General features: G+C 29.9%; 6 protein-coding genes across 6 annotated transcripts; 4 read left to right on the top strand and 2 right to left on the bottom strand.

The window, feature by feature from the left end:
* Positions 1–2171: 2171 nt before the first annotated feature.
* LOC132950420 (piggyBac transposable element-derived protein 4-like) lies at positions 2172–3147 on the top strand. The gene is made up of 2 exons (XM_061021874.1): positions 2172–2917; positions 3126–3147. Exons 1-2 carry the CDS (start codon positions 2172–2174, stop codon positions 3145–3147), a joined length of 768 nt encoding a protein of 255 aa, XP_060877857.1.
* Positions 3148–4090: 943 nt separating this feature from the next.
* On the bottom strand, positions 4091–5509 carry LOC132950429 (zinc finger MYM-type protein 1-like). Its single transcript, XM_061021886.1, has 2 exons — positions 4622–5509; positions 4091–4576 (listed from the first exon to the last, which is right to left on the bottom strand). Exons 1-2 carry the CDS (start codon positions 5507–5509, stop codon positions 4091–4093), a joined length of 1374 nt encoding a protein of 457 aa, XP_060877869.1.
* A 1030-nt stretch (positions 5510–6539) lies between these two features.
* LOC132950435 (piggyBac transposable element-derived protein 4-like) lies at positions 6540–8194 on the top strand. The gene is made up of 2 exons (XM_061021897.1): positions 6540–8079; positions 8151–8194. Exons 1-2 carry the CDS (start codon positions 6540–6542, stop codon positions 8192–8194), a joined length of 1584 nt encoding a protein of 527 aa, XP_060877880.1.
* Positions 8195–17306: 9112 nt separating this feature from the next.
* LOC132950442 (zinc finger BED domain-containing protein 4-like) lies at positions 17307–18566 on the top strand. The gene has a single exon (XM_061021910.1). It carries the CDS (start codon positions 17307–17309, stop codon positions 18564–18566), a length of 1260 nt encoding a protein of 419 aa, XP_060877893.1.
* A 2082-nt stretch (positions 18567–20648) lies between these two features.
* Positions 20649–21545, top strand: LOC132950450 (uncharacterized). The gene has a single exon (XM_061021923.1). It carries the CDS (start codon positions 20649–20651, stop codon positions 21543–21545), a length of 897 nt encoding a protein of 298 aa, XP_060877906.1.
* Positions 21546–21963: 418 nt separating this feature from the next.
* On the bottom strand, positions 21964–23288 carry LOC132950456 (putative nuclease HARBI1). Its single transcript, XM_061021934.1, has 2 exons — positions 23046–23288; positions 21964–22785 (listed from the first exon to the last, which is right to left on the bottom strand). Exons 1-2 carry the CDS (start codon positions 23286–23288, stop codon positions 21964–21966), a joined length of 1065 nt encoding a protein of 354 aa, XP_060877917.1.
* Between the last annotated feature and the right edge of the window lie 38 nt (positions 23289–23326).

The following is a 23326-nucleotide window of genomic DNA, read 5'->3' on the forward strand; positions in this document are numbered from 1 at the left end:
ACATCTAATAAAATATCTTTTGAAAAACTCGGAAAACATTCTGAAACAGATTAAACAATTTAAAGCTTTCTATTGAAATTGCAGAGAGGTTAATTAGTCTATTGAACGTATTATAAAAAAATTATAATCGACTTATTTTATAAGTAATACCATCGATTATGAATACTAGTACCTATTTATAATACTAGTTATACCAATAGATTCCGTAAGATTTAAAGGGTGTTTATAGTTTACTTTTTCTACACCCAGGTAGCTAAAATACTGAAACGGCTAACCTAACTAGTATCAAAAACCAAATGCAAAAAATCGTTTTTTGATTCAGAACTATTGTAATAGGTATCACACTATGACATTTTTGTTTGCTAAATCACATATTATAAAATCTGCAAGTGTGATGATGGTGTGATGCGAACCGACTGTGTTTTACCTTACTTAATCTTCCTAGGTACCCAATGGCCAATCCTATACCATATGGTTATTTAAAAATAAATTTTCCATAATTTTGAAATTGAACTCTTAAACCTTTCAAAATTAGGTTTTAGATTCTGAGCGGAACAATGAATATTGTATTGATTTTAAAAAGATCCGTGTATTTTATGTAAATTATAGGTAGGTGTACATACACGATTTATATTTTAAAAATTGGATTTATTCTCAGTACTTATCAAAATTAAAAATAGTCAGGATAAACAACATCCCACCTCACATAATTCAAAATTCTAGCTATACCGCTGTACCAAAGAATATAAGTAGTGAAAGAAGATATCAAAAATAATAAGGTATCAACTTAGTTTTTGTTTTTTTAATGTGGTCACCTTGACGGACATTGACGGACAGTCACGAAAAAGTACTGCTATAGCAGTATTTTTGTTTGGTGATGCCAGTGGACACTTTTGAATAATACTGCTATAGCAGTACTGTAAAAACCGACCGAATAGTGACACTACTGCTATAGCAGTGTTTTTTTCAATGGTACCATATGAAAGAGCTAGTTGTACTGTCCCCATACAGCATAAAGGAATATTGGGCACTGACAAAATAAGGCCGATATAATATTATTTTTCTATAATTATGATGTTATAAATAGATATTAAATATTATCACGTTATTTCTATTGATAATTATATTTATACCGTACGGCGTTTCCATCATAATAATAATAAACGTGTTGTCTGTATTATAACGTACCTATGCACTATAAACTATCAACAAATATTACAATAATACGTCAGTAAACATTTACCGTTCGTGACGACGTGGTCTCTGCAGTTTTGTTATTTAAATTAAATTACATATTTGTATTCTGTGATGGATTCGGAAGAACGAAGAGTACAACACCTACTTGAGGTAAGTGAAAGTGACTACAATTCAGATTTTTCTATATTTGACGATTCAGATGATGACCCAAACTTTTGCCCACCTAATCAGCAACTCAAACAGCCCTAAATGTTCAGTTTGTCAGACGACGATAAATCAGTTGAGTTAACTTCCAGTGATGATAGCAGTGACGACGTATCTGACACAGACTCGTGGTGTGACATTTTAGAAAATATACCTGATTTTTCTTTTGATGCTTCTCGTTCAGGGGTTAAAATTAATGTACAAGAAACAGCTCCTAATAATCCTGTTGAAATTTTCGAAACACTTTGGACCAAAGAAATATATGATATCATTGTCCAGTCGACAAATAACTATGGTGAAAATAGCAAAAATAAAAATCGACCTCATTCTAAAAATGCTCGTAAATCTAATTTCAATAATACGAACATTGAGGAAATGAAACAGTTTTTTGGCCTATGTCTTTTATTAGGAACTGTAAAGTTTCCCTCAGTTCGAGATTTTTTTTCAAATAATCCTTTGTATTGCCACCCTATTGCAAAGCATGTCATGTCTGGAAGGAGATTTGAACAACTACTAAACTGCTTCAGTGTGGAGTACATTAGTGAAGACGTCATATTAGATGGACCCATGAAAAAAATAAATCCATTGTTTGATAAACTTATCAAAAATTTTCAAAATGCTTTTTTTCCAAACTAACAACTTTCTTTAGATGAGTCTTTACTCTTCGAGGCAGACTTAGTTTTAGGCAATATATAAAAAATAAAAAAGCCAGATATGGAATAAAGTTCTATGAGTTATGTACGCCAGATGGGTATGTTTTAAACATTGAAATGTACAAAGGAAAAACAAATGTGAATGCAACAACTATTGGTCAAACTTCTAAAATAGACAGTTTAATTTTAAGACTTATGGATCCTTATTTAGATATGGGCCATTGTTTGTTTATGGACAACTATTATAATAGTTTTAATCTTTCTAAAAAATTACTTGACCGACAAACCCATACTACTGGAACTCTCAGGAACAACATGAAAGGAAATCCAAAACAAATAACTAAAAAAAAAATTAAAAAAGGGGAACATGTTTGGAAACAAAAACAATCAGTGTATGTATCGAAATGGAAAGAAAAAAGGGATGTTCTATGTATTACAACAAAGTTTCAACCCTCCATGGTTTTAACAAAAAATAGATTTGGTCAAGAAAAAGTAAAGCCTGTTGAAATATCAAAGTATAATGAATACATGAGTGGAATTGATCGCGCTGACCAAATGGTAAACTATTATTCTAGTCCTCGAAAAACATTGGAGTGGTATAAAAAAGTTTTATTTCATTTACTTGACATCACAATCTGGAATACATTTTACTTATATAAAAACATTTTTAAATGTTATGATATGAGTTTCAAAGAATTTAGAGATTTAATTATAAAAATTTTTTTGCAAATTTCACCTACTGTAACTGCAACTGATTTATTCCATCTAAAAAATAAAAAAAATCGCAAACAACCAAATGAAGCACCAGACGATAAACATTATCAAGAACCTATCCCAGTACCTGAAAACTTCAAAAGAAGCAAGTATTTTAAAAATTGCAAGCAATGTACTAAAAATAAAACAAGAAAACAAACACAATTGCAGTGCAAAGAATGTACAGTACCACTCTGCGCAGGTAAATGTTTCGAAAGTTGGCATAAGTAATTGGCATTTACTTTTGTTATAAGTTTTTGTATAAGTATATATTTAATACATTTATTATTATTAATATGTTTGTATTTGCTGTAATAGGTGTTACAATATCTTAAAGTAGTATAGGTAAGGAAACCTATTTTTTTTTTACCTTTGTTAAAAGTTTGGTATATATTTAATACATTTATTATTATTAATATGATTTTATTTGCTGTAATAAATCTTATCATCTTTAAAATTATTATCTTTTTATTAATTACTTATTTATTCTTCATTGTTTGTACAAAATATGTGCTAAGAATAAAAAAAATTGTATTACTGCTATAGCAGTATTATAACATTTTTGTCATACGTACATCAAAATTTGATGTAATGGGACAGTACTGCCAGGGCCGGATCTTAACTTTTTAACACCCGGGGAAAATTAAAAATACGCCCTTTTCAGGAAATTTCAGGGAAATGACCAGAAGTAGTATTATTTTATTTTATGAAAAATCAAGCACACTCACATAGGTAGTAGTGTGAGCACCAACCATGTATAAAGCCGTTTGCAATATACTGGACCAATAAATTATTTATCACAAATTATTTGAACAATTGTAGCTTAAAAACCAAAAAAAATAAATTTTCATATGATCAAGTAATATTTTTAGAAGAACTTCTTAATGGTGTATTTAAAGCTAAATATGGTAAATATTTCTAAGTTTCAGGTTTAGAAAAAATAATATTGGTAATAATAACATTTATAAGTTATTTATTAACAAATCTTAATAATTTATTGCTTACTTTTAAGTTTTAACATAAAAAGGCAAAAAGCTTTATGTAAATAAACAATTATATTTTATACATTTTCAATTTTTGTTATTGTTACACTCAAAACTTCATAATTATTACATATTATGTATCTACTTAGGTACAGAAAAATTACAATAAAAGAAAAATATAACTAAGTACTGAAAATTGAAATAGTATAATGATTACCTATAACTTATGTATTAAATGAATAATATAATAAAATATATTATTCTACATTTTCCAAATTTCAAAAATGTTAAACTTAATATTTAAAACTTTATTTTTCTGGCTTTGATTGCAGAAAAATTATCAATAACTGAATCAAAATCAACTGTCTTTGTGATCTCTTTTTCGATTGACAGAAGTGACAAGTTAGTAAGTCTGTTTTGGTTCATCGTGGATCGTAAATACGTTTTTATTAATTTTAGTTTACTAAAACTTCGTTCACACGATGCGGTAGTACAGGGCAATGTTAGATACAAACGAATAGCAATACAAATATTTGGGAATATGTCAGTCATTGAGTATTCGTGTATTAACTCCAGAATATTTAATGGAGTTTGATTTTTAAGGTCAGGTAACATACCTAATGCAAGGTTTTTAAAGTTAATTATTTCCGAAGTAAAGTCTGAAGGTTTTAAATCGTTGTCATATTTTATGGCTAGGTCGGCAGCAGCTTTAATTAAATAATTTGAATCTCTTTCAACGAGGTCAGCTCCATTTAAAAATCCAAAGTCAGAAGATACTTGATTAAGCTTTTCAAATCTCCAGTTCATATTCATAATTAATACATCACAAACATTTTTAAAATTAATAATACAAGTTTTTTTTGAAGTCGCATTCCAGTCGTCTGTAGATTCTTCAAGATCCAATAGTTTTACTCGTTTTATTCTTTTTTGAGGAAAAACAGTTGCAATACCCATTTTTTTAGATAATTCTTCAGCACTTTGAAATAATGTTTCAAGTCTATTATTTCGCAAATCGGTGATTTCATTAATTAATCCTTTAATTAGATTTGCAGCTTTATTTATTGTTAATGATTTCGAATGTAGACAAACATTAACGCGATCAATGCTTGAAAGGATAGCATTCCAAATAGATAACAAGCAAATAAATTCATAGTCAATGAATAATAATAAACTTTTAGCCAAAAATATTGATTCAGCATTACCTATTTCAATTATATTATTAAGGGCATTTCTTACTTCGGGTAGTTGTGTAAAAACCGCTTTTATAGCTACAGATTTAGAAGACCATCTTGTATCAGAAAATGGTTTAAGTGTGAGTTTCAATGATTTCAATTCTTCCCAACGAGAAGGTGAACCCGAAAAAAAATTGAATAATTGTTGAATCTTGCCAAAAAAGTTTTTCATTTGAACATTTGATGATACAGCGTTGACACCAGCTAAATTTAAACTATGAGCAGTACATGGTATGAAAGTAGCTAAACTATTTTTTTCCATAATTTTTGCTTGCACACCTTTATATTTCCCTGCCATATTTGCTCCATTATCGTAAGCTTGGCCTCTGCAGTTTTGTATATTTAAATCATCATCAGATAACTGAGTTAATATTTCACTTGCTAAGCCTTTTCCAGTTTTTTCATGTGATAAAATAAATCCTAAAAAATGTTCTTCTATACAAACTTTCCCATTAGAAATATGTACATATCGGATAACTTGACTCATTTGTTCCCTTTTTCGAACATAATAGTAAAATATTTTGCAGACTTGATTTGATTTATTATTTTTTCTCTGACCTTTTTAGATAATAAATAAATAAATTCATCTTGAATGTGATGAGAAAAATAAGATACAGATCCTTTCTTATGGGATTCAATATGTTGCCTCAATACTCCATCAGATTTTCTTATTAAGCTAATGAGATTTAAAAAATGTCCCGCTGCTGGATTACCTATTTCTTCAGAATTTCCTCTTAAGGCTAGATTATTATTCGCACAATAAAGTAACACATCTAATATTATTTTCAAAACATGTCGCCATTTTTCTTGTTCTGATTTTATTTCTTTCTGTAAAGAGTCACCAATACCCCCTCCTTTCATTACTTTATTTTCAAGCATTTTCCATTCTTAAAAATGTTTTATGTGGTCTTGAAAATCTTCATGTTCTTTTAAGCGCTCCATTTTTTTCCAACACGAAAAACCTCTTTTGGGATCACAGGTTAACTGCCATATGTACCATATATGGTACACTGTTGTATTGCCAAGCAATTAATACAATTTATTACAATGTTTGTCCAATACGCTATACCACAATAATCATAAAATAAGATTTTTAGTTTATGCTTTTAGTATTTGAATGGTTATTATGTAATTATTTATACTAAAAAATTAATTATTTTAACATGTACCAAAAATGGTACACGATTAGTTTAATCATCATGACTAATAATAATCTAATAAATGTTAGTAAAGTACTTCCTAGATGGTACGCATAATGTCCATGTCTTGGAACTATTATCTTATCGCTCATTTAGACATGAAATTATTTTATTATTCTTTAGGTTTTTCCCTTTATATCTTGTTTATTATTTCTGATTATTATTATTATTTATGTCGTATACGGGCTATCGACAAACTATACACGGCCACACGGGTTTGTCTTAGTAGACGGTTGTATTTCATTGCGTTGTGTTGCCTCGTATCAATTTCAAATTCTTTTGTTTATTTTGTATATTTATAAAATATTGAAATCGAAAATGAATAGACAAGAAATAGAAGCTATGCTGGAATCAAATTCGGACTCATATTCGGAAGATTACGACGATACTGACGCTGATCCAAACTGGTCCTCGGAAAGTGAACCGGACGAAAATATTTACGAACGTGAATTATTGGATAATTGTAACGTAACTATTAATACGATTGGTAATAATTGGAATAACGATTTTTCTAATGGACAGCTAAATAGTCATATAATTTTTAATCCTGATGTAAATACTACTGGAATAAATCCAGATATAATTGAAACTATGTCTGATGCCAGTCCTATCGACTTTTTTTATCTTTTTTTTGACAAAGAAATTATTGACATGTTAGTGGTTGAAACAAACAGGTATGCTAATGCTAAAAAAAACACAGCAGGCTTATCTCGACATGCTAGAATTAGAAAATGGGTCGACACAAATGAGCAGGAAATTAAACTCTTTTTTGGTATTGTTATGTGGATGGGCATGGTGAAACTGCCATCAATTGCTCACTATTGGAAAAATTCTATATTATATTCTTGCAATATTCCAAAATGTATGTCCAGAAACAGGTTTGAAATTATTTTGAGTATGTTACACATTTCTGATAATGACAAAGCTCCTACTAATGATAGATTATACAAAATCCAAATATTGATTGATTTACTCGTCGAAAAGTTCAATAGTGCAGTAATTCCTGAAGAGTCAGTTTGTATCGATGAGTCTATGGTCCCTTACTTGGGTCGATTATCGTTTCGGCAGTATATTTCTAATAAACGTCATCGTTATGGAGTCAAAATCTTTAAGCTGTGTACACGGGACTTTTATACGTCAAAATATAAAATATATGCAGGAAAAGAAGCGACAATGGGTGATTCAGTTTCATGTAAAGTAGTAATGGAACTAATGGAACCATATCTCGATTTCGGTAGAACATTGTATGCAGATAATTGGTATAACTCCATTGACTTAGCGGAAAAATTATTGCAACGGAAAACACACTTAGTAGGAACTCTTAGATCAAATAGAAAAAGAAATCCTAAAGATGTAACACAAAAAAAACTTAACCGGGGTGAAATATTTGCAAAAAAGAGTGATCGCGAAATTATGGTACTAAAATGGAGAGACCGTAGAGATGTTCTTATGATAAGTACAAAACATTCAAACACGATGGAAGAAGTCATGGCTAAAAGAGGAATTAAAATAAAACCAAAAGTTGTTATCGACTATAACCGTGGTAAGGGCTACATCGATTTAACTGATCAAATGGGATCTTATAGTAGCTGTCTAAGAAGAGGTGTGAAGTGGTACCGTAAAGTTGCTATGGATATTATTTGCAACACATCATTATTGAATGCGTTTAGTATTTATAAAGGAGTCACTGGAAATTCTAAGACAATTACCCAGTTCAAAGACGACATTATTATTGGATTAATTCAGCAATCAAACAGTGTTCCAGAAGTTCCAGAATTATATGATGAACATAAGTTGGTAAACAATAAAAAAAGAGGTCGATGTAATCAATGCTACAAATACATTTCTCGAACAGAAGGTAATATACTTATACATAATTGTTATATTTTATTATATTAAATAAATACATTTTTGTAAACAAGAACGCAGATGGCAAGAAAGAAAACCTCTCGCGTATCAACGATTTGTCCTAAATGTGATTCCTATTTTTGTTTGGATTGTTTTTTTCGAATTCATGCATACAAAAAAAAAATAAAAATAAAATGTTACAAAATAAAATTTAAAAAAAAATGATTATGTTACAAAATAAAATTAAAAAAAAATATTGTAATTAATTGTTATATTATAGTAGAACATGTCATTAATAAAAATATTGATTAAAATGTTAAAAAATTATAAATTTGTTTCGCTATTTTTACTAAAACATTACTAGGAGGCCACACAAACATAACTCATAGGAAAATCACATTTACGTGTACCCATTTTGGCGCACGGTGTAACTAATGTCAATGAATCGAATGTACCTTATATGGTACATGTGGCTCGATAATAATGTTCAGCCGTGTACCAGAAATGGTACACATAGCAACATGTTATAAACATTAAAAAAAGCCATGGCAGTTAACCTGTTAAAGCAGTAAATTGTTTACCAAATAATATACAACAAAAGCAAAAAATTGCGTCATTTGGTTGAGAATATATCATCCATGATCTTTCAACACTTTCTCCATTAGGTAATTTTTTGTAAAACCAATGGTTTTTAAAAGGCTTATGTTCCATTTTTCCACGATCTGGGCCATGTTGAACAAGTATGCATCTTAACTTGTCATTTATGGTTGGCCACGATTGAGGATTATTAAATATTATTTCAGGAGGTTGTAACACATTTATTTCTTCATCAACAAGTGATTGTTTCTCAACTATATTATGCGATAAATCATGATCAACTAAAATATTTTCATCCAACTCTACAGTTTCTACAGGTATTTCTTGAAAACTAAATTCATTGATATTTGATGTTCCTTCAATCATGTTTGCATTTATTTCTTCATCAACAAGTGATTGTTTTTCAACTATACCATGTGATAAATCATGATCGACTAAAATATTTTCATCCAACTCAACAGGTATTCCTTGGAAAATCAATTCACTGGTATTTGATGTTCGTTCAACTTGACTACAACCACTAGCAATTTCAATTTGAATACGTTCATTTATTTTTTGAATTTCAGAAGCCCCATCTTCTAATGAATTGATTTCGTTTTTAACGTTGAACCATTTACTTTTAGATTTCTCCCATTGTGTTGCTAGTTCTTTGGCTTCTGCTTCTTTTTGCTTCTTTTTGTTTCGGAAATAGGAACCCGGTGGTCTTTTTGACATTTTGAACTTTAAAAATAAATAAGATGAAGAAAGGAGTTTAATAAAAACAACTATAAAAATAGAATATATGAGACTGCAGAAAAAAGCTTAAACAAAACAGAGGAGAAAGTACACCTTTCAAAAATATCTCTATAAATTCGAATCAACCAAATAAAACAAGTCGATTTATAAGTACATGAGAATGTGTGTTTAAAATGCATCAAAATGCATGTAAATGCCAAACCTTTGTAAAAATAGTTAAACTGTAAATATTTAAGTATAGAAATGTATCATAAAATGTATATAATAAAATTGATTATATACATTTTATTTAATGGAATGGCCGCAGAAAATTTGTAATAAATAAATTAAGAAAAATAATGTATGCATTTTAACATTTATCAGATGTCTTAGAATTTATGAAACAAAATAAACAAACATGTTCAGTGGAACCCATCTTTATCTTCTTGAAGAATAAATAAAAATAAAAAATAAGTTTCTTTTTAAATTATTTTATTATAATATGATGAATAGTTAAAACATGATAATTAATAAACCGATCTGACTTAAGTTACACATCGATAGGATAGTATTTTTGTTTTAATTTTGATGTACTTTTGTACTATCAAGTTTATCAAGAAAATAAATAGTATTTAAATAGTAAATGTAAATAACAATGTACTTGGTGTAATCTGTAACAATGCTTAATTTTGTTCTTTTTAATTTATCCAGTGGCTATAGTAATATTTATAAAAAAGTTCAGTTTGTAAAAAGGCATTGTTAAATATAAAGACTTTTATAAACCTACAAATAGGTATTTAATTTAATAAATAATCTAAAAAAATTAAATCAGTAGTAAGTAGCATTTTATGTTCTATTTAAAAAAATAAATAACTGTTAATTAAAAATTACATAACAATTAATTACAATTAATGAAGCCATTTTTAAGATCAAATTTTAAATAACTATTTACATAATTCATAAAAAAGATATACCTATATAATTTATTAATATGTATTTATATTATATATTTATATGCAAGAAAACAATGTAATTTACCATACTTCATTATATCACTAATTGGAGAGTAAATCTACACATCGAAAAATAAAATAAAAATTCCAAAAAAAGGTTGCCCTGCCATCTGCGACTTAATAAAGTTCCATAACAAATACTAGATATTCACAAATGTTCTTAACAAAAAAACTAATGACTACATGTCTACATACAGATTACTAAAACTAGTAATAACTAATATTGTTAATTTTGGTATTTTGGTTGTACTAACCTGAGTACTAATGACTGAGCACTGACGTCTTTTAACTGTTGCGGTGTCAAAATTAAAATGGAATTCAGCAAAAATGTATAAAATAAACTGATTTTATAAACTAATACGGGCTATATTATTATTAATATAACACATTAATATAACACGGACACACGAATCGATGAATCACAATACAATGATAATAAAATCAAATTCAACAATATTTTAATTTCCCACTTATTTGAACAATTAATATTTTATTTTAGATCTGCAACGACAGTCAACCCGCCGACAGTCGCGGACGGGTATTTCCACTGCAATACGTACCTATTTGTCCATTTAAAAATAACATTGTTATTACTTGTTAAAATTAAAAATAAAAATAATATTATTTTATTTACATACTCATTTTTACAAATTTCTATTAAAATATTATTTTGTAGTTATGTGACTTTTGTTTCAATGTTTTAAATTTAAATTTTTAAAATTTAAAACCTTTAAAATACGCCCACGAAAATTATACGCCCGGGGATAAATCCTCGACTCCCCCCCCCCCCCCTAGATCCAGCACTGAGTACTGCTATAGCAGTACTAAAAAACCTACTGCTATAGCAGTACTAAAACACTGTGTTATTTAGGCATGCTTTATCTTATTTTTGACAATCCTCACTGTCCGTCAATGTGTTAATGTGATTGAATATTGCTGGGTGGTATAGATTATAGGCTATAAAAGCTATACTCCGTTCACGTTATAGAATACCTTACTTGTATCGATTATTAGAAGTTATATTGTGATACCAGTGATGTAAGTTGAAACTTAAAATTACAAAATTAAGAAATACGACTAGGTATATTATAAAAACTATATTAATAATTAAATTATTAGGAAAATAATAATTAATTATTTCTAGAGGACGCTATACGCAGCTCATGTGGTGTCTCCGTCTTTCAAATGTAAAACATAGAAAAACTGTTTTGCACGGGTAAGAATCACTCAGACTGTAGTCCAAGCTAAGCAACCAGATTTTCACACTATAAAGAGGAGAACATATTTAACTGTGTAACGTTGATTTTATTTTTTCGATATCAGAACTAAAAAATAAGTTATTCAAGATCGAAAAACTCAAAAATAATAAATTTTTTAACAATAAAAACTTTTATCGTATTTGTGATATCGAAAAATTAAAAATAACGTTGCAGTCAATTTTCTCTTCTTTCTAGTGTGAACATTTGGTTCCTTAACTTGGACTACAGTCTGAGTGGTTCTTACCCGCGCAAAACAGTTTTGTTATGTTCTATATATTTTATAAGACGGGAACAGCACATGCGGGTGTAGAGTCCTCTTAAAAACTAAAAAACGATGATAATATGAAAATATGATAAATGGCCAGTGTTGAAATAAAAAGTAACATCAGAGCAAAAACCAAAAACCAAAAATATGATTAAAATATTAAAAACCGTAAATATAAGCCAACATATTATCAACAAACGCCGATTATCAAATTTATATATTGAATAATGGTAGAGTTTTATTATTATGTAACCCGTTCAGACGTTCTAATTTGAAGTTCGAAGAATCGGGCTGATATTAGAATTTGGAAATAACGTTGAAAAACTAAACAGTGCACTCAGTGCAGTCTTATTAATATTATACTCATATTATAAAAATATACACAACCACATTAATATATTATCAGCTCGTTAATAGACATAGCCGTATAATAGACGTCATACGATTCAATCGATTCGCATACGTCAGTGCTTCTCAACCTGGGGGCCGCGGCCCCCTAGGGGGCCGTGGCTATATGATTGGGGGGCCTTAATAAAAATAATGAAGACGATTGGGTAAAAAAACCATTTTCTATTTCTTTGAAATACGATCATATTTCATGGGCCGCAAAAGAGCAATTAATTGAAATTAGAGAAGACTCAACTCTTGAAACCGAGTTTAATGAAAAAGAACTTACCGAATTTTGGTTAAGACGACAGCAAGAGTATCCTGTAATTTCAAAAGCGGCTTTACTTATATTAATACCTTTCGCATCAACATATCTTTGTGAAACTGCATTTTCACAACTTCAAATTATAAAAAACAAACATAGATCCTACATTTCACAACAGTCTTTAGAATCAAACTTGCGTATTTCAGTTTCGAATATCACACCTGACATAAATATGTTATGCGAAAATATGCAAGCCCAACCGTCACATTAATAAAATTAATTCACATTTTTTATTATTATTATTTATTATTATTATTAACCTAGCCTTTGTTTGAAATCAAATCAACATTATTACTGAATATTTTTGTATTTCTTTATAGTTATTATTACCAATTCTTTTTTTGTTTATAATATATGTTTTTAAGTTTTATACACCTATACATTTTAATAATTTATTTGTGTGAAATTGTGAAATAAGTGCATGTAAGTATAGTATATTAGTATATCATTGAAAAAAATAATACTGATGACCTTTTTTTATTTATTTTTTGCTTTTACATCCATGGAAGGGAGCCTTGACAGTTTTACATTAAATTTAGGGGGCCCTATAACAAAAAAGGTTGAGAAGCACTGGCATACGTTATTGGTACTGCAAATTGTTAAGTGTGAATTTCTGGAGTTTTTTTCCGATTCAATTACAATACATTATATATATAATCATGTTCTTAAATGGTTTTATGTACAGGCATAATGGAAAAAAAATGGACCTAACCTAACCTTTAAATAGGTCTTTTAGTACTTATCAACACTGGTTACAACTTACTAGATAAGATACAATACAAATTATGTCTACTGGCTAGTAGGTCCTAGGTATACTATGTAATACAACCTTAGGTAATATAGGTACCTACTTAGCATTTTACTAATAGCTTAAGCACTTAATACTAATTAGATACTGAATAGTGAATAGGGTCTGCTATTTAGTTATTAGTTAAATAGATCCATGACAACAAAATATAAATACCTACACTTTATATTACAAAATGTCTTAAGTCATATGAAGTTATGTCTAGAATTGTGATAATGTTTGTATTGGCGTTGAATATTCTGTGTCTTTAGTTAGTACGTAGGTACCTAACTTATTATGATTAATTTTGAATTAATAATAAATATTATTTGATTTTCAAGGTATTTTTTTTTCAGTCGAACCTTCCCTGACATCTTCCTAATTAAACTTATGAATTTATTACGTACAAATCAAAACATTTCTAGACTAAAAAATGGTTGATTTGTTTATATTTATATTATAATATGGTTCAAAACTTCAAAATAATTATATTTATTTATGTGGTATATTTCAGATCTTAAACTAAATAGCTAGGTAGGTAGTTAATTAACCTCAAAAATGTATTTTCAATTTATCAAAAAGTCATGTTAGGAGGCACTCTTTGTGCTTTCCATTTAAGATGAAATTATATGTTCCCAACTGTCAGTAATTTTGTCAATAATAAATCATTTGTAGGAGACAAAAAAAAACCGAAGTTAATTCGACCATTTTGTAATTAGAAATACCTATGTTGAGAATCATTGGTTTATGGTATTATAAATTCCGTTATTTTACTTTCCGCAAAATTACGGTCCGTGATGTTACGTTCCTGGATAATACAGTCCAGGGAATTACTATCCATGATATTACATTCCGAATTTTTCTGGTTCCGTAAATTTACGTTCCGCGACATTATGGTTTGAACAACTTAATTCCGTTATTTTACGTTCCGCAGTGTTACGGTCCTTGATTTTACTTTCCGTATTTTTTATCATTCCGGTCAATTATTTTCCGTAAAATTACGGCCTCCCACCCATGACCCCAGCGATGATATTGTGTACTTTAAATATGCACCTATCACATCAGTAGATGTCGAACGGTCATTTTCGGCATATAAAACCATATTATCCAACCACAGGAGATCATTTGTATTTGAAAATATCAGAAAACATTTGATCATTCAATGCAATAATGACGGTAAGACTTAATTAATTATTATTTTTTCAAGTATTGAAAATGAAGTTTAATTTTTTTTATAATATAATATAAAAATAAAGATTAATTAATTAATTTTTAATTTTATTGTTTTTTTTTCAATAAATATTTTTGCTTAAATATAAGTTTTTTAAATGCTTATTTGAGTGCTTATAATGATGTTTTTAAGCGCTTTTTTTAATGATTTTAAGTGCTATAAGTCCCGAGCAATGGTTATTACTTATTACGAGGTAAAAAAGTCCTAGGAAAAAAAGTCCGTGGTTAAAAAGTCCGAGGTATAAAAACTAAAAAGTCCGTGGTTAAAAAGTATGAATTATAAAAATACATCGGTGAAAAAGTCCGAAACATAAAAGGAAAAATACTATGTGATGCACAATCAAACTTCCAATTAGTATTAATATAAATTAACTAAATTATTTACCTGACAAAATAAAATTTTTTTTTTAAATATTATTTTTTGACGACAAATAGTTAATTAAACTGATAAGTCATAATACTAGATAAACATTAATATCATTACATTTTTGTCGTTAAATATATTATATTTTATATGGCGATAGTTAAAAATCAATTTAATATATTATTTCGATTTTTATATAGGTTAAAGGTAATGATACTAAGTACATTTTATATTTTATATTATGACGATAGTTAATACCTCGGTTAATAATCAATTTAATTAAGATATTATTATCATTATAATAAAATATTATGTATATTTTATTTGTGTGTAATAATTATTTCGATTTTTTTTTAATTAATTATTTTAAATATTGTTATGTATATAATATAATATTCTGGACTTTTTAGGCTTCGGACTTATCTACGGCGGACTTTTTATGCCTTGGACCTTTTTTTCCTAGGACTTTTTTACTTCGGACTTTATTACCGCGATTCATTTCAAATATACTTGTTCACATGAACAACTTGTATCGGGTACAATGCTAAACATCAATTAATATTTTAGGGCCCCAATTAAATGACGGTTGGTGCCCAGGCACACCGCACACCCGGAACACCCCGTGCGCGCACGCCTATGTTATGGTAGTATGGTACAAAGCAAAGTAATAATATAAATATGATATCATTACATAAATATCAGTATCATTACCAAAAATATTTATTACAGTTATCGTTATTATCAGAAGTACCAACATTATTGAACGACAAACGTAAAAATCAAATCAACACAGTAAAAAATGTTATTACGAAAATACGAAAACGACAGCTAGGCCGCGATTGCGGCCGGGGCCCAGGGCTTTATTTCTGTCGAGGGGCTCCTATTCACCAGATTTATATAATAGTTGTAATTAATTTTTTTTTTAATTTTAACTTCTACATGTTGCCTTTTGTGCAAGTGCACATGTAAATACACTTAAATACTAATAGAAAATAGTTGACATAATTACTAAATATATTTGTTGTTTTATTAATTATTAGTTTATAATTAAATTGTAACAAACTTACAACTACTTACAATATTATTGATTTTATCAATTAAAAAATGTTATTATAAAATTACTTTTGTTTATTATTTCTTTAATTATATATTTATATAGTTACCCACATGTGATAACTTTTAGTTTTTTTATATCAAGATATAAATAATTATAAGGTTACTATACAATTGGTATAGACTAACTAGATCTAGTTAACCAAAAAAATTGATAAAAATTAAGTAAACATACATTTGTTTATATACATAATATAATATGATATTCTAAATTATAAAAAAATAATCTCTTTATCTAAGAGATTCACATAAAAATGGTATATTAGTACAATTATACAAAAAATGATAATGGGTAATAATGGAGCATATATATTTTTAGATAGATACTGTATATTTTGTCTACATTTAAAACATCTACAACTCGTGTTTTTATTTGACAAAATATTCATTAAGCGAATCTTTTGATTTATTTATTCTTGTGACAATTTCATATTTATTCCTGCAAAAGTGAATAAAAAAATTAAAAATGAATCGTAAAAGAAGTAGTGTTTGGAATCATTTTAGTATGAAATCAAATACGATAGCTAAATGCGGTTATTGTCCCCAAGAAATTAGCTATAGTGGAGGATCTACAGGAAATTTAATAAGGCACCTGAAGACCAAACATATTACTGTACCTTTAAATAGACAGTTGAGGGAGCAAAGAGACAACGTTGTACTAGCTCAAGAAAATGAAGATGATCCTATTGCTGTCACTCCGTCAAATGCCGAGAACGCTGAGAACATTGACGATGTACCTTCTTCGAGTAACGTTCAAAATCAACCAACTCTTTTAAATTATATTTCCTCGGTGGCCACTCAAAGAACAGCTACAGTGAGTTCTGCTTCAAGTATGCCAGTTGTAAGTACAGTCACATCATTATCAAGTCAAACATCTATGTCAAGTTACATCATAGCAAGTAAGCCAATTTCCATTTCTAAATCTAAAGCTATCGACCAACAAATTACTCGTTTCATTGTTAAGCATTTCCATCCTTTTTCTCTTGTTGAACAAGTCGAGTTTCGAAAGTTGATAAAAATGCTTGTGCCAAATTATACAGTTCCAACAAGAAAAACTGTTGCAAATAGCTTGTTGGTGCAGTTGTATGAAAGTGTGTATCAAAAAGTGAAATTAGATGTACAAAATGTTTCAGCTGTGAGTATCACAACAGACGCCTGGACATCTACTAACAATCAAAGTTTCATGTCAGTTACAGTACACTTTATAAATTCAGATACGCAATTATGTTCTCGTTTATTAGGTTGTTTTTCTTTTACCGAGAGACATACTGCTGATGAGTTGAGTAAATTTCTCTTGAACGTGGTGAATGATTGGGGGTTGGAAAATATGGTAGCCGCTGCTGTTACAGATAATGCAGCAAATATCAAGTCAGCAATTAATAATAATGGTTGGAGACATATCCCTTGTTTTGCCCATGTCTTGAATATTGCTGTACAAAAAGGTTTAGAATCAGTTCATCCTATAATAGCAAAGGTCAAAGGTATCGTTGAATATTTTAAACGAAGTACTTTAGCTCTTAATAAGCTCAAAAATCTTCAACAACAAATGGGATGCGAACAACTTAAATTAATCCAGGATTGTAAGACCAGGTGGAATTCCACGTTTCACATGATCCAAAGGATTCTCAAGGTGAAAGATTCTGTACTTGCAACTTTGGCTGTAACAAATAATGAACTGAACAACATTACCAGCCAAGAATGGGAATTGCTTTCTCAGTGCTGCAACGTTCTATCCATTTTCAATGATGTCACCGAAGAAGTGAGTGCTGAAAAAATAGTAACCATTTCAAAGGTAGTTTTATATTATGGATTTTTGGATGAACATTTAACATCAAACATTTATAAAAACGATACATTGCACGAAGTTGAAAAAATGGCAACCGAGATACAAAATGTTCTACGTACTTACTTTGGAAATCTTGAAGATAAATATGTTGTAGCCCAATCTATTATTCTTGATCCTCGCTTCAAAAAACAAGGGTTTTCTTCGGACAGCAAATTTTTAGTGGCCAAAACAGTGCTTAGTAGGAAACTTCAAAGCATTCGAATTGGAACTGAAAACACTGCAGCTGGCCCAAGTACTGCATATCCACAAACGGCACAAACAGCAACAACTTCATCATTATGGAAAACATTTGATAATAAAGTAAATTCATTGATTGGTCAAAATAATCCAACTGTTGCAGGAATAGTAGAATTGGATAAATATTTAGCTGAGACGCTAATACCACGCAGCATGGACCCATTGCAGTGGTGGTCAGAGCGTAAACACATTTATCCACGATTATTTGAAGTTGTAAAGAGAAGATTATGTATACCAGCAACATCTGTACCGAGTGAGAGAGTGTTTTCTAAAGCAGGTCAGGTGTTAACTGACTTTAGAAGTCGTTTGACAACTGACAAGGTTGAAAAAATTGTATTTGTTCAATGTAATCTAAAGTAAAGTAAACAAGTTGTTATTTGTATTTAAGATTTATAATATTATTATAGGTACCTACTAATATACAATTATTATTATCATACTCATTATTATTAGGTATTATTATTATCCTATTATACAATAGTTGTTTATATTAATTAATATTTTATTACTTATGTTCAGTTTTCAGTAATCAGTATTTATACTACACTACTAATGCTATTTTTTTTCTTATTAATATTATGACTTGTTTAAAAAATTAAATATGATATGATGTATAATGTTTAAATATACTTATACAAAATACAAACCAATGTGTCAATTTTTGATTTCCCTTTATTGAGATTCGGATCATGAGGGATCATAAAAATAATGTAAATAATGTAAATTTGTAAAAGGTACTGTTACTGTATTAATGTAATAATAAGTAATAACTAATAACTATAAACTATTTTACAAAATTATTTTGCAAAAATGCAAATTAAATTAAATACTAAATAATAAATAATAAATACTGATTAAGTGATAAACTGTGATTACTGAATACCTACTGATATCAGCTGATATCGTCGTACGACCATAGAACAATACGACGTACGTCTATCGCCCTTGGTGTATAATATTATCGTCAATTGTGTTCACTGATCAGTGCTCGCCTGGTTGATGGTTACTGTCAACTGTGTACTGTGAAGTATGTACAATGTAAACACTGTAAATTGTGACGAGTGTGACAGACCGAAACTATACTGGATCAACGAATCAACGAACCAGTATAATATAGGGTCTACACTACAACTACCTACCGGGTATAGACTATAGGTCAGTTAATCAGTTCACAAGACACAAATGAGTCAACTGATCAGAAGAGCCAATTAAACTATTGAACGAATCAATTTTTACATCGAATCTGAATCGGTTCGGATCTTTGTCGCGATTCGTTCAAAGTGAACGGGTCGTTCGCGAACGACACATCCCTAATTTATGTAGATAAGTGTCGCACAAAGTCCTTACTGCCGACCCAGAGGCATCGACCGACTCGGCTACACTTAAATAATATTTTATCGTGTTGTATTGCTCCACGCTCTGACTGAACAAAATGATAGCGCTAAGCACCACCACGCAAGGCACGGATGAGAGTGGGTCCCTTATACGTAACGTCAATATAAATAAGAATGAAAAACTCAAGGTAATATGTTCTAATGGCGAGCCAGAAGCACCGCCCTAATATTAATATGTAAGATTACAATGTTTTACATTCATATGAAATAGATGGGCGCCCACTAATGGATATACATAGGTAAAATTAACACGTAGGTACAAATGATACAAAATAATAATATAATGATACAATCACCGGTCTCCCTGGTACCCGCAATGTTGCCACTCGTTCACCTTCCGACTGCTTAATTGGTCCATACGGCGAGTCGACGCTGGTGGACTGGGAATCCCAACGATGGCCACTGACGGGTGGCGCACACTTATAATTCGGACGTCGCCGATACTCCACGCAACACAATGGCGACGGCCAACAACCAGATACCGGCCCGCGTACACCACGAGACAACGTACCACAGGTGATCGACGGGTAACTAATATGGACGGATCGACTTAACACACGCGAAACGCCACGGCCGATGAATACTTAACACGACACATTCACAACATCGATCACGCAGAAAAATAGTCTGTCGCGCAACACGCGGACGTGACAAAGGTGCCGGGGCCGTTGCAACAGTTGCAACGAACAGACAGAGGGTCACTAACTAGACGTTGACGGGTTCGCGGTGAGACGGCAGGCAGTGACCGAGATGGTACAGGCGGGGCGGGGGTATCGAATATTCTCGACGTGGAGTCTACCGTAATGACCGACGACAATTATTGTAGATAACAGGCCGGCGGCCAAATAACGTTATCGAGGATTTTACAGATATCCGACAATAAGATTATGAAAACCGATAATTTATTGTCAACTGGCCGTCTGGCCGTATTGAGTCAGTCTTCGCGTGATTTTTGTTGAAGTACAACGTTTTTATTTTACACGTTTAAAATAATACAAAGTTTAGTGGTGTCTTATTTGTTTTGTTTTGTTTATTTTTCCTGGGTGAAATGAATGACAATAAGTGGACGAAAGAAAATATAATTCGTTTAATCGAGCTATATGCAAATGAAAAATGTTTATGGGACACAAAGTCATCGGATCATAAAAATAAAATAAAACGGACCGATGCATTTATAAAAATTGCCAACGATCTTAATTTTGAAGAACAAGAGGTGAGAAAAAAAATGGATTCTCTTCTTACACAATATCGTAGAGAAAAAAAAGCATTAGTATTAAAATCAGGAATGTCAAGTGATGATTTAAAAACACCATGGTACGCTTATAAATATTTTTATTTTATGAACAACAAAAATGATCCTCGAAAAACGCGGTCTAACACTTATGAAGATGTGTATAGTGAAGAGGATTGCGATATACTTGATATTGAATCAGTTAATGAGGATAACGAAAATGACAATGAAAAAAAATCCGAATATTCGGAATACTCGAGTACAGAAAGTCCCAAAACCAAAAAGAAAAAACTATTTATATCACCAAAACCGGCAAAAAAAGTTCCGAGAAAAAAAAACCAAGAAGACGAACAAGTTGAAGAAGCTTATTCTATTATGACGTCATGTTACTCAAAACTACAAGATCAGCAACCAAGGGATGATTTAAAAGTTTATGGAGAATCCGTTGAATTTAGACTACGTAAAATACAAAATCCCATGAGCGTATGTCTACTGAAAAATCAAATAGATAATCTATTATTTCAAGCGGAAATGGATCAATATAAACAAGTTACTATTCCTGTGCAATCAACACCACTTTTGTCTGAATTTCAGCCAACAGCATCAAATTCGCCATCACCACAGTCAGCTACATCAGTGACACCACATCCTCATCAAATACAGTTACAAAACTACGACATGCAAAATCACTTTGAAAATTCTCAATTTTATTAAGTAAACTAAAAGATTAAAAATGTACCTAAGTTAACTTCATCTTTATTCTAATTCTTTATTTTTTAAGTACCTTGATATGCATTTCATATGATTTTATAAACATAATAAGTTTACATAATACAATTACATTTACATTAATTTTTAGTTATTAAAATTAAATTATATTTACCAAGTGAAAAATACGTATTTCTTTTTTTTTTTAAACATAATAAGTTTACATAATACAATTACATTTACATTAATTTTTAGTTATTAAAATTAAATTATATTTACCAAGTGAAAAATACGTATTTCTTTTTTTTTTTAAACATAATAATTTTATATAATACAATTACATTTACATTAATTTTTAGTTATTAAAATTAAATTATATTTACTAAGTGAAAAATACGTATTTCTTTTTTTTATTGCATTGCCTTTATGCATATTTATCTTGCCAAGGAACACTTCCGGTTTCACTTGTGAAGTATGTAGCGAACTCATATCTAATAGCTTTAGAATTTTCTCCTGATTTACGTCCAATTCGTTGAAGTGGTAAGCATGAAGAGTTTTCTGACTGTCTTCTCCATGTTCCTGGTGTAATTTCTCCAGAGCCATCATCAATGTCAACACTTCCTTGTGGAGTATAACAGTTTTTTGATGATTTGCTAGCTCTTAGAAAATTATGCAGGTAAGCACATGCAAGAGTAACTGAGGTTGCTTTTTCAGGACTTAATAATATGGGTTTTCTAAGTACCCTAAAAATAGAACTCATTATACCAAATACATTTTCTGATACTCGTCGTGCTCTGCTTAACCGATAGTTAAATATCCTCTCCTTACTTCCTTTTGTTTGATGTCCAGGGTAAGGTTTCATTACATTTTCACTTAGTGAAAATGCATCGTCGGCCACTATAACGTAGGGTACAGGATTATCTCTACCAGGTAAGCTTATTGGTTCAGGTAAATTAAGGGATTTATTTTCTAAACGTTTCCATAAGTCAGTATTTTTGAAGACTCCACCATCGGATATGCGGCCTTGACATCCAGCATTTATGTAAATGAATGAATAATTCGCATCAACCAGTGCCATCAAAACTATGCTAAAGTGGCCTTTATAATTAAAAAACTCACTTCCAGAGTTGATAGGTGCTTGTAATAGTATGTGCTTCCCATCTAAAGCACCTAAACAGTGCGGGAAGTTCCATTTTTCCTCGTAATCTGCAGATATTTTCAACCATTCATTTGTTTCAGTTGGCATCTGAAATACATTTCAAAGATATTTAGAATTTATAAAATATACTATACAACATTTATTTTTACTGTAAATTTTTGTGAACAATTTTTAAGTAGTTAGGTTTCGGTATGACTAACATTGTCTGTTAAAAATTTAATTTAAAATTTTTTTTTATTAAGTGTCGATAGGTACTAAACCAATTGATAGTGAATACAGTGTGTTTCAATAATAATTGTATCTTTATGTTACAGTATAAAATTTATTTAATTTAAAATTATTCTTACCTTGATGTAGTTTTTAAGACCAGATATTAATGCTTCACATACTTCTGGTACAATTTCTGATATTGATTGTTTGGATACTTTAAATGTGTACATTAAAGAATGATATGATTCACCAGAAGACAAAAATCTTAAAGTAATTGCTAGGCGAACTGATACTGAAATACTTTCACGAAAATTTGTATTTTCTTTTGCAACTTTGGGTCCAATTAAATTTATTAAAAACTCAAAATCGGTACTTGACATTCTTGTAAAATTATTAAACAAATCACTTGCGTGTAAAT

The sequence above is a fragment of the Metopolophium dirhodum genome, chromosome 1 (assembly GCF_019925205.1).
Source record: "Metopolophium dirhodum isolate CAU chromosome 1, ASM1992520v1, whole genome shotgun sequence".
Classification (NCBI taxonomy): domain Eukaryota; kingdom Metazoa; phylum Arthropoda; class Insecta; order Hemiptera; family Aphididae; genus Metopolophium; species Metopolophium dirhodum.

Excerpts from the sequence above, each read along its gene's own strand:
- LOC132950420 (XM_061021874.1), top strand. The coding sequence starts at position 2,172 with ATGTACAAAGGAAAAACAAATGTGAATGCAACAACTATTGGTCAAACT. Across the intron at positions 2,918-3,125 it reads GAAAACTTCAAAAGAAGCAA|GTGTTACAATATCTTAAAGT; the intron begins GTATTTTAAAAA and ends TTGCTGTAATAG.
- LOC132950429 (XM_061021886.1), bottom strand. The coding sequence starts at position 5,509 with ATGAGTCAAGTTATCCGATATGTACATATTTCTAATGGGAAAGTTTGT. Across the intron at positions 4,577-4,621 it reads GTATTATTAATTTTAAAAAT|CTTAATCAAGTATCTTCTGA; the intron begins GTTTGTGATGTA and ends AGATTTGAAAAG.
- LOC132950435 (XM_061021897.1), top strand. The coding sequence starts at position 6,540 with ATGAATAGACAAGAAATAGAAGCTATGCTGGAATCAAATTCGGACTCA. Across the intron at positions 8,080-8,150 it reads ATACATTTCTCGAACAGAAG|ATGGCAAGAAAGAAAACCTC; the intron begins GTAATATACTTA and ends ACAAGAACGCAG.
- LOC132950442 (XM_061021910.1), top strand. The coding sequence starts at position 17,307 with ATGTCAGTTACAGTACACTTTATAAATTCAGATACGCAATTATGTTCT.
- LOC132950450 (XM_061021923.1), top strand. The coding sequence starts at position 20,649 with ATGAATGACAATAAGTGGACGAAAGAAAATATAATTCGTTTAATCGAG.
- LOC132950456 (XM_061021934.1), bottom strand. The coding sequence starts at position 23,288 with ATGTCAAGTACCGATTTTGAGTTTTTAATAAATTTAATTGGACCCAAA. Across the intron at positions 22,786-23,045 it reads GTCTTAAAAACTACATCAAG|ATGCCAACTGAAACAAATGA; the intron begins GTAAGAATAATT and ends AATGTATTTCAG.